Below are 13780 nucleotides of genomic sequence, written 5' to 3'. Positions count from 1 at the left end.
AAATAAATAAATAAATCTGTTTAGCTTCTAAGAATTGAGTGCTGGATTTGAGCATCTTGAATTCATTAAGGATTTAGCCTGCACTGAAAATATAGTCTCCTTGGAGTATTTTTGGCAATACCTTAGTGTACTATTTATGGTATTTGTATGTTGCAGTTGCTTATTGCCCATCCCTGTCCTAGAAAAATGATCTGATTGGCTAGGAAGTACCGGAATATTGTCCAAGTCATCCTTTGGGCCCATCAAGTTGGAGAAGACTGCTGTAGTTCTGTTTGAACTACCTCTTGCATTTTGGTGTCATTGTGATTAGGAACAAAGGCCTGTGCTGATGAGGCTGTTTGATCCACAATGAACAAAAAGATAATAGCCTTAAAAATAGATGGGAAAAAATATTGGGTAACTGATTTCTCCAAATCTGAGTCCTTCTGTAGGAAATTTTATTAATACCTGCATTGTTTTAATGTCCAAATAATTACTCCAAAGTTGGAAACAACAAGCGACTGGAATCTTTTGATGAAAAAAGTTAATTTCATCCAATAGACATATACCCTATTTGGCGCGTTACTGTATTGAGAAAACTAATTAAAAAGCATATTCTTAATAACAGAAACTTAACTATGTTAACTGTATGAGAGAGAGAGAGAGAGAGAGAGAGAGAGAGGGAGAGGGAGAGATTGTTTAAAATCAGAGAGTACCAGAATCTTGGCAGCAGAAGCTTTGGTGTTAAAGCAGTCAGTTAAATGTAATGTTTTTCTTGATCAATTGTGGGAGAGTTTGTTATGACTCTTTTTTTAAAAAAAATCTCTCTGTTTCCTATCTTTCCTTTTACTGTAATTTTAATAAAGATTGTCTTCCACCTGTATTAAGTTAAAACTGCCACGATGATTGGTAGCCATACTTTCAAAATATTCTGCATTCTTCGGAATTGCTCTGTCCCCATACCACACATGCACCTCCACAGATGGCCCGGAGTTAATAAGCCACACAACAAAACTCTTTGAAGATAAAGCTGGCAGCAACCCAGTGGCTAGCTGCCAATTCAGACTTTACTCACACAAAACAAAGATTAGACTGCAAGCATTCCGATAAAACAGGCAGAGTGTCAACAATACAAGGATTAATCCAAATGCAGTCCGATAAAGCAGGCAAAGTCCAGTAACGCAGAGATCATGGAGTATTTCCAGTTTTTGCTTATCACAAACTGAATCGGCCACCACACCCACATTTATACCCTGTGGGGTGTGGTCCAGTGACTCAGCTAATCGCTGAGTCACTGGACGCACTGCACGCTTCTCCCTGCACCTCTGTCGAGGGTCCAGCCAGCACTTATCTACGTCGTCGCTGTCCACCTGTGGCTGCGGGGACGTGCTTGGCTCTGGGCCTATCTCTTGGCCTTCGGTGTCCTCCGGAGGCATTGCCAGATCGGAGGGTCCTGGAGAGGGAGGCCTTGCCAACTCCTCTCCCTCACTCTCAGAGTCTGCATCTGTCGATAGCCCAGGCTCAGGAAACAGAGCCACAACAGGAATCCTTCCCAAATATTGTTTCCAGTTTGGACACCACATTCTGATGATTCCAACTAGAACAGTTAAGGGCCTCAAGGATAGTGTGTCAACTGGATACCAGTTCCTAGGAGGAAAAGAAAGAGGGAACTGTGAATGTTTAGCCTTAAGAAAATATGACTGAAGGAAGATATTATATAACAATAGAGTTGGAAGGACCTTAGAGATCCTTTAGGGCAGTGATGGCGAACCTTTTTGCCACCGAGTGCCCAAACTGGAATGGGCGTGTGCGTGCACGCCGCAGCCCTGAAAACACAAATACTTTCTGGTTTCTGGTACGCACATGCTCACCGGTCAGCTGATCTTTGTGTGTGCTAGAGCACTGGAAACCCGAAGATCAGGTGGCTGGCACTGCATGCACACTGACCAGCTGGTCTTTGGGTTTCCAGGGCTCCAGCACAAGTGAAGATCAGCTGGCCAGCACACATGCGTGTGCTGGAAACCAGAAGAGCACCTGGCAACACTGTGCATGCCACCTCTGGCAATCGTGCCATAGGTTCGTCATCACAGCTTTAGGCCAACCTCCTGTCCAATACAAATCTGCTGAAGCCCTTCTGAGACTTGATTGACTGGCCTTTGTAGCAAGACCTCGTGCAAAGAACTCTTGACTTCACGTATAGCCTGTTCCGCAGGTTGATAACCGATAGAATCGGGAAAATTTTCTTCATATCTAGCCTACATTTATTTCCTTGTATTTGTAACTTGCTGCCTGGAGCAATAGGGAATAAATTTTGTCCTCCTATGACAACCTTTCAGATATTTGAAGGCTATATTCTACCTCCACTTGTTTCTCCTGTAGGCTAAACACTCTCTGATTCTTTAACTACTTCTAATAGAACTTAGTTTCTAGACTTCACCATTGTAAAATCTGTTTTCTGAACTTGCTTCAATTTGCTTCAAACTATGTCAAATTGAAAGCTGCCCAGAGTTGGATAGCACTAGCACTAGCACTTAGACTTATATACCGCTTCACAGTGCTTTACAGCCCTCTCTAAGCGGTTTACAGAGTCAGCCTATGGCCCCCAACAATCTGGGTCCTCATTTTACTGACCTCGGAAGGATGGAAGGCTGAGTCAACCTTGAACCTGGTGAGATTCAATCTGCCAAACTCCTGGTGATCAGCAGAAGTAGCCTGCAGTACTGCACTCTAACCACTGTGCCACCGTGGATACAGGATTTCAGCGGGGTCTGAGCAAGGGAGGGTGGAATTGGAACCATTACTTTTTATGATCTCTGTTCTGTGTCCCTCTTAATGCATCCCAAGGTAGCCTTTGGTTTTTAAGCACCTACGTGATACTGAAGCATTGCATCACACATAGGACCGCGTTCTTCAAATATTTGAAACTGTATCTCAAGCTATGTAATCAGTTCATTATTAACCCCAAGCAAAAGATACAGAACAGTGGTTTTTAGAAAGCCTTTTTTTTTTTTTTTGCTGAATATTAGAAATAGTTTTCTCATGGTCAGGGTGCTTTACTAATGGAATCTGTTATTAAGCTGATACTGTAGATGGAGCTCAGTGGTTTAAATGGCATTTCCAGTGTTTTGATCTAGGCATTGGACTGAATATATTATTATTATTCCCAGTCATCTCTGAGGTTATTGAGTTAAATTCCCAGCCTTGAATGGGCCTTTCCTCTTCTATGAGCCTACAAATGCTGGGATATTGCGCTTCTAAAGGTTGGTGGTGCTGTATATGGAGTGAGTTGTCTCTGAGAACCTGGCAAAATGCTTTGAGATTATATGGTTAGTTAGTTAGTTTATTATATTTGTATACCGCCCTTCTACCGAGGGACTCAGGGCGGTGAACAGCCATGGTAAAAACAATGTACAACAAAAATTAAAAGCTTATAAAAATAATTCAATCATTCGGCCAAATTTAAAACATCCAACTAAGATCATTTTAAAACCCCTGTCAAAACCCAATTTAAAAAACCTTTATCCTGTCAGTCCAGCTTGCTGGAATAATAGGGTCTTCAGAGCGCGACGGAAGGCACGGAGGTCGGGGATCCTTTGTATGTCCGAATGCCTGAATCCTTGCACCCTTTTCTTGGCACAGTGACTGAGAACAAAATCTAGGGGTCCTGCAGACCCTGAGTTCCTAAACGCGACTGCCCCCAAATGAATTGATCCTATAAATCTCCTGTATTGCCATCCAACAAATCTGGAGGGCACAAGTTTGGGAAACAATAGGAGCTTTCTTCCAACACATCTGGAAGGCATCAAGCTTGCTATAAGGAAAAAGAAGACAATGCTAATGGGTGTTGCTAACCAGAGATCTTCAAACTTGGCAGCTTTAAGACTTGTGGACTTCAACTCCCAGAGAATTCTGGGAGTTGAAGTCCACAAGTCTTAAAGCTGCCAAGGGTGAAGACCTCTGTGCTAAACACTCATTCCTCCTTTCAATGTGTTGTGATACTTTCCAGAATGAGTCCTGTGGGAAATAACAGGCAGTGGGAAGACTTCTTTATTATCTTTAAGGAGACTGAATTCAGTGGAGAAGTGTTTAGACTCCGACTGATTATACTGACCTTCCTTGTTTCCCACTCCTAATGAAAACAATTTGGATGTAGTCTTTTTTTACATATCTTGTTTTTGTAACTTCCGTGTAGCCTTCCAAAGAGGTTCTGCCGTGAAGGGCACTTCTCAAAACTAAAAGAAAGCGGCTTCTATTTATTTTTTTAAAAGACCTATGATGTAAAACAGTTGCTAAGGCGATGGAGGTCTCTCGCTGCGAAGCTCCCCCTGCTCACTCTTGAATTGTAAAAGTAGGGAGGGAGGGGTGTGAGGGTCCTGGGGAATTTTCATTCTTAAATCTTTTTCTTTCTCATTCCTTTCTGCTACTGCCAGATGTTGACATTCTTGGGTTTGTGCCGGGGCCCTCTGGGTAATTCTGAAAGCAGCCGGCCATGAATCCCAGAGGATCAGGCTGCTGGTGCCGTCTGACTCCAGGGGTTGGTATGCAGGCTGTGCTGGGCTGTAACAAAAGGAGGTCGGCCGCTGACTTGAAGATTCAAGAGGGGTAGTGTGAGGAACTGTGGGGACGTTTTGCATCAGAGGGAAGTTTAGCTGTTTGCAGCAGCCAGTATGAAATTGCAAGGTTGTGAAATACTGTATACCTCTCCCGCTGTTTCCAATTCACTATGGGTTGCGCATATTCAGCACGGCCTGAGGAGACTTTTCCTGGGAGGTAAGTTTAACCTGGGGGGTTCGGAAGCCTTCAGTGGATTTGGGGGTCTGCTAAATTGGGGGGGCAGGATCGGAGCTAACCATTTATTTATTTATTTATTTATTTTATTAAATTTCTATACCGCCCTACTCCCGAAGGACTCAGGGCGGTGTACAGCCATGAAATAAAACACTGGTTTGGCAGCATCTTTGATTCAGGAAAACTGCTCTGACACAAACGTGGATGTTGCCATGAGAGGCCACTATTTGGGGGGGGGGGGTTCATGCTGGGAAGTTTCTCTTACTCTCCTCCGCACTAGCTTGTGTAAAACCGAGCTCTTGCTACTAAAGAGATGAAATAAAGCAGAAATTTTTATTTGGCAGGGAAAGTTATTTCTCAACCAAAAGCAACTCTTTTAAGCAACTCTTATAAGATACTTGCCTTGTGCAGGATACCAAAAGGAAGGGATGATAGCTCAGGAATACAGGGCATTAAGAACAGAAAGAGGGGTGCTACATCAAATTGAAGATCCATCTTTTTATCCTGTAACGTCTGTGAGCCCCATAAGCAAGAGATAAACACATAATACCCTCTTGCTGTATTCCCCAAGTAATTCAAACCGAGAGGAATATTAGCTTTGGTAGTAGAATTAACAAATAAGTGTAATATCTAGGCAGCTCTTCTCTATTCATTATCTGGTTACCTCCAAAGTGAATAGCTGCATTATGCTTAGCTTGGGGTTACTGCTTTGAAAAGAGTTCACAATCTTCTGCTGGCTAGCTACTCGTGTGTGTGTGTGTGTGTGTGTGTGTGTGTGTGAGCATTATTAGTCTATACAGGTAGTCCTTGACTTACGACCACAGTTGAGTCCCAAATTTCTTACGTTAAGTGGGTTTTTTCCCATTTTACGACCTTTCGTGCCACCGTTACAAAGTGAATCACTGCAGTTGGTAAGTCAGAAACCTGGTTGTTAAGTGAATCGGGCTTCCCCCCCCCATTGAGTTTGTTTGTCAAAAGGGGATCACATGACCGTGGGACACAGCAACAGTCACAAGTATGAAGCAGTTGCCAAGCATCTGAAGTTTGGTCACATGATCACGGGGCTGCTACAAAGGTCGGAAGTGTGAAAAATGGTCGTAAGTCATTTTTTTCCAATGCTCTTGTAACTTGGAAAGGTCACTAAATGAACTGTTGTAAGTCAAGGACTACGTGTAGTGGCAAAAACCCGGTCTGGTAGTAACTAACTACTAACCTGCTAAACATTTTATTAAACTCTTGGAAGTTTATGCCTTTTAATAAAACACACTAGTTGGAAAAGATGCTTCCAATTCCTGGTTTGATGGGAGTACTAGGACTTTGAAAAACAAGATATTCTTTAAGGTGTTTCAGGCTACTCTTGAATGTGCTGCTATTAATCCTTAACACTGTTTTTAACACACCCAGGACTGTTTTTCCCAAGCTGCAAACGGGAATGTCTGAAGAAGTGACATCCCCCTTCCTATCCCTGTCACTTAGCCACTCTCTATAGCAGGGGTCTCCAACCTTGGCAACTTTAAGACTTGTGGACTTCAACTCCCAGAATTCCTCAGCCAGCAAAGCTTGTGGAGCAGAGCTGGCTGAGGAATTCTGGGAGTTGAAGTTTACAAGTCTTAAAGTTGCCAAGGTTGGAGACCCCTGCTCTATAGGAAGCAGTGATAGAAGGATTAATTTTGGGGTATTGTTTATGTTCCACTGATAATTGGGGTGTGTGAACCAGAGAGAATCTTGCATGTGGATTGTGAAAAGGAGTTTATGCTCCAGGCAAATGCTTCTCAACCTTATAGTTGCCTAGTAACCCTAAGCATGCTGACTGGGGAATTCTGGGAGTTGAAGTCCACTTATCCCCGCCCAAGACTTTCTGATTTCAGAAAACGTTGGTTGTGATGCAGCTGATAGAGACTATTGACCTTGGTCTGGTGGGAAAAGAGTATTACTGTTCGTTAGGCAGCTGCCAGCTCAGCCTTGCCCCGAACTTCATACCTGCTAATTAAGATGGCTTATCATAATTAATATCCGCAAAATATTATTTGTGCCACTGAAATGATAGGAGCTTGACAGACATTGATCTTCTCATCGTTGCTGTCACCTATCTCCTCCCACTTATGACTGCATGACTGTAACTTTGTTGCTTGTATCCTTACGATTTATAATGATTGTTTCCTAGTATGATTTGATTGCTTATTTGTACCCTATGACTATCATTAAGTGTTGTACCTTATGATTCTTGACGAATGTATCTTGTCTTTTAATGTACACTGAGAGCATATGCACCAAAGACAAATTCCTTGTGTGTCCAATCACACGTAGCCAATAAAGAATTCTGTTCTGTTCTGTTCTGTTCTGTTCTGTTCTGTTCTGTTCTGTTCTGTTCGTAGCAGATTGGAGAATCTGCTGAACCAGTGTTTGGTACATAGCTGCAAGTGTGAACGTTTCAAAACCAATTCTTCCCTTCTCTCTTTTATAGTGGGCAGTCAGCAAATGAAAACAGTTTTATTGAAAAAATGAAAAAGACGGTAAGTTTCACTTCATTATTTTCATGGTTAGAATTTACTGAAATAGGCTTGTTACCCAAGCTTTTCCAGCTATTTCAGCCTCTCTTCTGTATGTGAGAGCCAGCTGGCAGCAGAACATAGAATTTTGGGGGGGGAAATATTTTTCAGTCTTGGATTCCCAGATGTAGTTGGAGTACAATGTCTACTGTTCTTAATCATGTAGCTGGGAATAATCCATATTAGAGAAAGCCTTCGCTGGAGAATATCTTCATGTCATGCTGGGAGAAGCCATGTTTGTGTAAATATATATATTTAGCGTAAAATATTGTTAAAAAATTAAATTATTTGTTCATCAGCATTTTGGATTGGCCAAAAATTAGTTTTTTGGGTGGCATACAAATCCACTGGTGATATTAAAGGTAGTCCTCGATTTACAACAGTTCATTTAGTGACCGTTCAAAGTTACGGGACTAAAAAACGTGATTTACCACCATTTTTCACACGTCAGTTGCAGCATCCCCATGGTCACATGATCAAAATTCAGATGCTTGGCAACTGACTCATATTTATGATGGTTGTGGTGTCCCGGGGTCATGTGATCCCCTTTTGCAACCTCCTGACAGCAAAGTCAAGGGGGAATTCGGATTCACTTAACAACCATGTTACTAACTTAACAACTTCAGTGATTCACTTAATGAATGTGGCAAGAAAAGTTGTAAAATGGGGCAAACTCACTTAACAAATGTTTCGCTTAGCAACAAAAATTTTGGGCTCAATTGTCGTAACTCGAGGACTACCTGTAGAAATAGGTGCCCTTAGTGCAATCCCAAAACATCTAGATCAGGGGTCTCCAACCTTGGCAACTTTAAGACCTGTGGACTTCAAGTCCCAGAATTCCTCAGCCAGCAGGAATTCTGGGACTTGAAATCCACAGGTCTTAAGGTTGCCAAGGTTGGAGACCCCTGATCTAGAGCATTGCTTGAACACCATGTCAGCATTGACAAAAGCACCACTGGGCAATTGCAAAAGGCAGCTCTTATTTGGAACAGCTCATATCCTGCAATGATACCTTTAAAACCTAAATACATACATACATACATACATACATACATACATACATACATACATACATAAATAAATAAATAAATAAATAAATAAATAAATAAATAAATAAATAAATAAATAATAAATAAATAATAAATAAATAAATAATAAATAATAATAAATAAATAAATAAATAAATAAATAAATAAATAAATAAATACATACATACATACATACATACATACATACATACATACATACATACATTGTCATTGTACCCATACAACGAAATTCATTTAACACCCAAAGACCAGGTCCAACACACATAACAGTCCCCAAACACACTCCCACCCACCACAATTCTCCACCCCTAAACCACCCAAACATCCACACAACAGACCAAGTAGTACTGTCCAACAGCTCACTGATGGTGGCCCTTTAGTTCATTGTTGAGTGCAATTATAGCTCTGGGATAAAAACTATTCAGAAAACGTGCGGTCCGAGTTTTAATTGTTCTGTATCTTCTGCCAGAAGGCAACAGTCCAAAAAGATTGTAAGCAGGATGGGAAGAGTCTCTGAGAATGTTATGCAACTTTCTCAAACAGCGAGATTTGAAGATGTCGTCCAGGGCTAGGTAGCTGGACGACCATCAAACAAGAACATCTGATTATCCCAGGTCCTTGACAAGGGCTCGATAAGTGGATAAAAATGCCAAATCTAGTCTAAATATCGGACTGACTTTGAGACGAACCATAATAATAATAACAATAATAAATGCCAAATTCCTTCTAAACATGCTGGCTGCAACAAGTCATCATAATGATAATGTGATTGCTATATTTCTTTCTATTTCCTTCTGTTTTTTTTCTCGTAGATTATTTTGTAATTAAAATAATGTCCTATAAAAGATAACTTGATTAGCAAGAACAGCAATAACAATCATATAAAATAAATGCATAAAACCACAGTAAAACCAGTAGCAAAACAATATCGAAGAATTTACTTAATTTTTTAAAAAGCTCCTGGTAACAGATAGGAAAGGTACTTCAAAAAGGAGATTCTACTAATGAAAATCCTTTTTTTTTCTTTGCACTGTTTTCTCTTGCCTGCCTTGTAGAAGGATCTTGGATAAAGAATTGGGTGGATTGGGTTCTGAGCCATTTGCTAGAAAACTCGCATTTTATATTGGGCTTAGAAATAAAGTAGCAGCCAGGACATAAGGCAAGTCATTAGCTTAATAGGATTGTCTTAGCATCTCCCAATTAGCAGCACTTCGGTTTCACTGCTTTAAAACTGACATTTCTGGGCTATTTGAAAGAGTTCCCATGTATCCTATGGAACAATCCAGACAATATTACAATGCTGTCTCTGTCCAACTAGGACCGTGATGGCGAACCTATGGCATGTGTGCCACAGGTGGCACGCAGAGCCATATTGATGGGCACGCGAGCTCAGCTCCGGCCAGCTGATTTTCGGGCCTTCTGGGCCCACCGGAAGTCCGGAAACATGCTGTTTCCAGCCTCTGAAGGGCCTCCGGGGGTGTGGGGAAGGCCGTTTTCACTCTCCTCAGGCTCCTAGAAAGGCTCTGGAGCCTGGGGAGAGTGAAAAATGGGCCTACCGGGCCCACAGTGCCATTGTGTGCCAAAAGCAGGGGGAATGCAGGGGGGTTATGCGCGCATGCACAGGGGGGCGGGACGCATAGAATTAAGGGTGTGGGCACACACGCGTGGGACCTCCTGCACTCCCCCCACTTTTGGCACGCAATGCCAAAAAGGTTAGCCATCACTGAACTAGGATAACAGTCAGTTTGACTGACTGAGTGAATGTGTACAGGTAGTCCTCGACTTACGACCACAATTGAGCCCAGTATTTACATTGCTAAGTGAGAAATTGGTTAAATGAGATTTGCCCCATTTTATGACCATTCTTGCCACACTTGTTAAGTCAATCACTGCAGTTGTTAAATTAGTAAAACCAGTTGTTAAGCGAATCTGGCTTTCCTATTGACTTCATTGGTCAGAAGGTCACAAAAAGGAGATTGTGTGACCCCAGGACACCGCAAGCGTCATAAATATGAGTTAGTTGCCAAGCGTCTGAATTGTGGTCACATGACCATGGGGATGCTGCAATGGTTGTAAGGGTGAAAAACCGTCATCAGTCACTTTTCTCAGTACTGTTGGAACTTCGAATGGTCACTAAATGTTGTAAGTTGAGGACTACCTGTTTATGCAAACCAAAATAAACTTACAGTTGTTTACAGCATAGGCATGCTTGGAGGCACTTTTTGGACAAGAAATATATCCCAGGTACTTTGCTTGAAACTTTAGCATAGGGTTAGCAATTTGTCTCCTGCAATCTCCTCAGTTTTTGTGCAACTCCCAGGGTGATTTTGGCCATTTTAAACTCCCCCTTCCCCTTTTCCTTCTGTTTACTGGCTCTGAATTTGGCCATCCCAGCAGGAGCAAACTTGCCCCTAAAACAATGCACCCCATCCAAACCAGAGTGCCCATCTAGGATGCCATTTTAAAAGGTCCAAGAGAACTTTCAAGCTGGTATTTCACACACTTTTATCCCTATCCCTATTTTCTGATCATCCAATAGAAAAACAGGATATTTTCTGCTCTGACTTTGGATTTCAGTGGATCTAGAGAATGGACCTGGAGTTGATCAACTACCACTCATCCGAGCCACTGTTGGTGAAAATAATCTATAATTATTTTCATCTTCCATGTGCAGAATAGATTTCTTTAGGAGTGACCAGATCAGTTTATTTATTGGATGCCACTTTCTCAAGGAGGAGTTAGTAATAAGCTGTTGAATAAGTCAGTAGTATACATTTTCCCTAGTTTGTTTATAATTTAAGACGAAGAAGGCACAGGGAACAGTTAACATAATTTTAGCATTCCCTGGAGAGTTGCAAAGGGTTGTTTAAAATGCATTTGCATTTTCTTGGAAAAACCACATGTAAAATGTTAGCTGCAACTTGGACTTGTTCAGTCTACTCTCTATGCGTTCTGTTACTAATTAGCCTTACAAAACATTGCATGCTTAAGCTTGATCTAGAGTTGTGTGCAACTGAATGTAGGTATCGTTGCATACTTACACTGCAGAGAAGTTGATGGGTAAGCGTAGGCTGCAGGTAGCTGTAGATGGGCCAAACTCCCAAATCCCAACTGTGTGTTGTGTTGAAGTGTGTGTCTTTCCTGTTCTGTGCTTTGCTGTTTGCCCCCTAGCCAGAATGTTATATTTGAAGAAGTATAAATGGAACACCTCATATCACGTCCTGAACAACGCATTCCCTGATGTTCAGTGCCAGAGAAGTCTGCTTGAACCTTTAGAACTGAAAACATTTACTTAAGAAATTTCATAACAACAAATGGGGTACAATTCCCCTTGCATATTTTAAAGGGGAAAATAAAAACCCATCCATCTCAAATAATACCTAGTTTTGTCCCAAGAGAGGGCAAGTGATACCACTTTCTGCATTCTGTTGTTGTTGCTGCTGCTGCTGCTGCTGCACATTGATGCAAATTAACACATGTAATCGAGGCCATGTCTTCAAGAGATGCCTAATTTTTGGCTTGTTTGAAAGCTGTGTGCAAAAAGTAAATATGTTTCCCTCTGATAGACTTTAGGAGAATACATTAATTTCTGTTTTGATTTCAGATCTGGTTGTAAAAACAGAGGTAGTAATTACGATCTGGCATAAGTAACCTTATTGACTGAGCAGTTCCAAAGTCATTGCTAAATTTGCTTTCTCCCATTCTGATTGCCTTTCCAGGGAAGAAACATCGTGGTATTCTATGGCTCTCAAACAGGCACCGCTGAAGAATTTGCCAACCGCCTTGCAAAAGATGCTCAACGTTACGGGATGCGGGGCATGTCTGCTGATCCAGAAGAATATGATTTGGTATGTTCTCAGCAGTCTCGCCACCCTTTTCAATCCTTGCTGGTATCACCTGAATTTGAGGTCACATTGTCCTATCACATCTGCTGAGATTTCAATTTACTAACTATCAGAAGATTGCTGTCAAGGAAGTGCCCACGAAAAAACCTTTCATATGTATAAGTAATAATTCAGTCTTTCCCAACCTGGTGCTATCCCTAAATGATAGGATTTCAGCTTGCTGAATTTTCCAGCCAGTGTGGTTTGATAAAATAGGAATTCTATATAAATTTTAGTTCCCTCCACATTAGGGCGGCAATCGAATTGGGGAGGGTTGCATAAGAAGAGCAATAGCAATAGTACTTAGACTTAGATACCGCTTCACAGTGCTTTACAGCCCTCTCTAAGCAGTTTACAGAGTCAGCCTATTGCTCCCAACAATTTGGGTCCTCATTTTACCAATCTTGGAAGGATAGAAGACTGAGTCAACCCTGAGCCAGTCAGGACTGAACTGTTGGCAGTTGGCAGAGTTAGCCTACAATACTGCATTCTAACCACTGCGCCACCAGTGCTCTCTACTAGCTAGAGTCTACTAGTTTTTTCTTCCTGATGCCTCTCCCAATTTCTCCAGCAGAAGGGAAGCAGCAATGTAGCTGCACTGGGCTGCCAGGATCTAAAGAACGATAAAAGGTTTTAATTTTCTTTCTTCTTTAGGCAGCAGGGATTGAGTATATAACTACATGCCTCTTAAGAGTTCTACTGTTATCCTCAACCTGAAGGGAAAATTGCAATCTTGAGCCTTGGTAGTACAGTGGTCTAAAGCACCCTGTTATTAAGACCAGCTGCCTGCAATTACTGCAGGTTCGAATCTCGCCAGGCTCAAGGTTGACTCAGCCTTCCATCCTCTCTAAGGTAGGTAAATTGAGGACCCAGTTGTGGGGGCAATAAGCTGACTTTGTATAAATATACAAAAGGATGAAGGCTATTGCTTAGCGCATTGTAAGCCGCCCTGAGTCTCCGGAGAAGGGCGGCATATAAATCAAAATAAAAAATAAAAAAAAAATCAGCAGATTTTGGATAGCTTCAGGTTGGGGAAAACTGCACTCGGTTATAATTTTGTGTAATTACCACTTGATCTTTTAGTAAAACATGCCTTGTATGCTAGATGTCTTGTCATCTCTCAAAAGGCTCTGACAAACCATCAGAATTAAGACTCTAATAATGACAACCCAAACAAAAGAATGGCTGGAATTGTATGACTTTTAGATCAGGGGTCTCCAACCTTAGCAACTTTAAGACTTGTGGACTTCAATTCCCAGAGTTCCTCAGCCAGCAAAGCTTTGGTGGCTGAGGAACTCTGGGAATTGAAGTCCACAAGTCTTAAAGTTGCTAAGGTTGGAGACCCCTGATTTAGATGATATTTGTGAGAAGAAAGGGAATCGGTGAAGCTAGTCCTGCTCAGGACCTGAAAATTTTAGAATGAATCTCATAGTATCTCCAGTCTTTTTGTTAAATTGTTAGCATAATGGACAGAGAATTCCCCTGGATAGAAAGAAAAGCTGGTGTTCATGAATTCCTTATTTTCTGTGCA

The 13780-nt window shown here is 41.6% G+C and overlaps 1 protein-coding gene across 2 annotated transcripts in view; it reads left to right on the top strand.

The window, feature by feature from the left end:
* The window catches only part of POR (cytochrome p450 oxidoreductase), a 72511-nt gene that overhangs the window by 33926 nt on the left and 24805 nt on the right, over positions 1–13780 (top strand). For both annotated transcript variants that reach the window (XM_070932103.1, XM_070932104.1), the window contains exons 3-4: positions 7232–7280; positions 12085–12213. In XM_070932103.1, the coding sequence (XP_070788204.1) occupies positions 7232–7280; positions 12085–12213 (178 nt within the window). The remainder of the gene's footprint in view (positions 1–7231; positions 7281–12084; positions 12214–13780) is intronic.

Source organism: Pituophis catenifer, unplaced genomic scaffold (assembly GCF_029215685.1).
Source record: "Pituophis catenifer annectens isolate HBS135680 unplaced genomic scaffold, rPitCat1.0.hap2 SCAF_1, whole genome shotgun sequence".
Classification (NCBI taxonomy): Eukaryota; Metazoa; Chordata; class Lepidosauria; order Squamata; family Colubridae; genus Pituophis; species Pituophis catenifer.
Note: the sequence above shows the minus strand (reverse complement) of the source record. Positions and strands in the feature narration are given on the sequence as shown.